The 1,294-nt window shown below is 36.3% G+C and overlaps 1 protein-coding gene across 1 annotated transcript in view; it reads right to left on the bottom strand.

Moving 5' to 3' along the window:
* Positions 1 to 72: 72 nt before the first annotated feature.
* LOC147819606 (uncharacterized) overlaps positions 73 to 1,294 on the bottom strand; it is a 2,749-nt gene continuing 1,527 nt past the window's right edge. The window contains exon 3 of the mRNA XM_087172064.1: positions 73 to 514. Coding sequence (XP_087028190.1) covers positions 390 to 514 — 125 coding nt within the window. The 3' untranslated portion in view covers positions 73 to 389. The remainder of the gene's footprint in view (positions 515 to 1,294) is intronic.

Genomic DNA, 1,294 nt, shown 5'->3' with positions numbered 1-1,294 from the left:
ATCTCAGATTGTAACAAACTTTGAAAGATGAAAATATTTCCAGAAATAACATTTGAAGTAAATGATGTGAGGTCGTCAGGAGAGGATGAAGGAAGAAGCCTGGACACACCTGAGGTTACGTGCAGACAGAGTAGCAAGCTAGTGTGCACTGTGCAGGTCAGGACAATGTTTCAGTATCAGTCCAGTTGAGAAACTATTTGTGTTGGTGTAGCCAAATAGATGATGAAATAAACTAACATCATAATGTGTTGTTGCTTATTTAACTAATTAATACTAATTAACTAACAAACTTGATATTTATTTTCAATTTCTTCAGTTAGAGCAATAGAACCAGAGGCCTCACAGATGGATCTCGGTGGATTTTGTATGAATCTACTTGGATATGTTGATTAAAATCTTTTTTTAAACTTACTTCTCCTGTAACACACGCAGAGTCCAACAAGCACAAGTACAACAACAGCTAAAACAACAACAGCCCAAGCAGCGATCTCTCTGGTGCCGGCGCTCTTTTCCCCTGAAATACAGAAACATATAATTAAAGTTAAACTCAGGATGTAAGTGTGAAGATGAACATGCTGCTAAAATACATGAGAACAAGCAAAGACATTTTTGCAAAAGTTACTTTGACACAAAAAAGATCTTGAAATTATATAAAATCTACAAAATATTTTCCATTGTACAAAAGGAATATAAAAATGTTTTCCAATATATGAATATTCACCCTGATTAAATTACAGTGTCTGCTCCACAGAGGTTTATATTCATGTTGTTTAGAACCTGCAGCTACAAGCTGAAATATGAACCTCACAACATTTTCATTGACTTGTACATCCAGATGTTTGTTCATATCATGTTCATACAGAATATTAAAATATGTTTTTAGCAAAACAACCTGAACAAGAAGTTGGTGGTTGCACAATTGAATTTAAAGTGCTGCACATTCAACAGTAAATCTAGAGAAACAGCTGTGATCAGAAACAGAGAGACACAGAGAAGATGTCACTTATTATAACATCAATCAGCTGCTGTGATTGGTTCAATCAGCCTCGCTGCTGTAGTGAACGGCTCACTTTAGTAAATGAGTGAAGTGGTGAACATGAGTTAACTCCTGGTTTCAGGTTCAGACAGAGGAGGATGATCAGTGACCAGGGCCTGTATTCACAAAGCATTTTAAGACTAAAAGTAGCAGCTAAGTCTGGGAGAAGTTAGAAGTAGTGGAGAGGACTCTATACTCATTAAGACCAATTCACAAAGAATCATAAAGGGCTGCTGTCATTCCACGTCACAGTGTTTT

Source organism: Seriola lalandi, unplaced genomic scaffold, assembly GCF_002814215.2.
Source record: "Seriola lalandi dorsalis isolate HSWRI2012SDOR001 ecotype SW California unplaced genomic scaffold, Sedor1 jcf7180002051929, whole genome shotgun sequence".
NCBI lineage: Eukaryota > Metazoa > Chordata > Actinopteri > Carangiformes > Carangidae > Seriola > Seriola lalandi.
The sequence above is the reverse complement of the archived record's forward strand: the minus strand, read 5'-3'. Positions and strand labels throughout refer to the sequence as shown.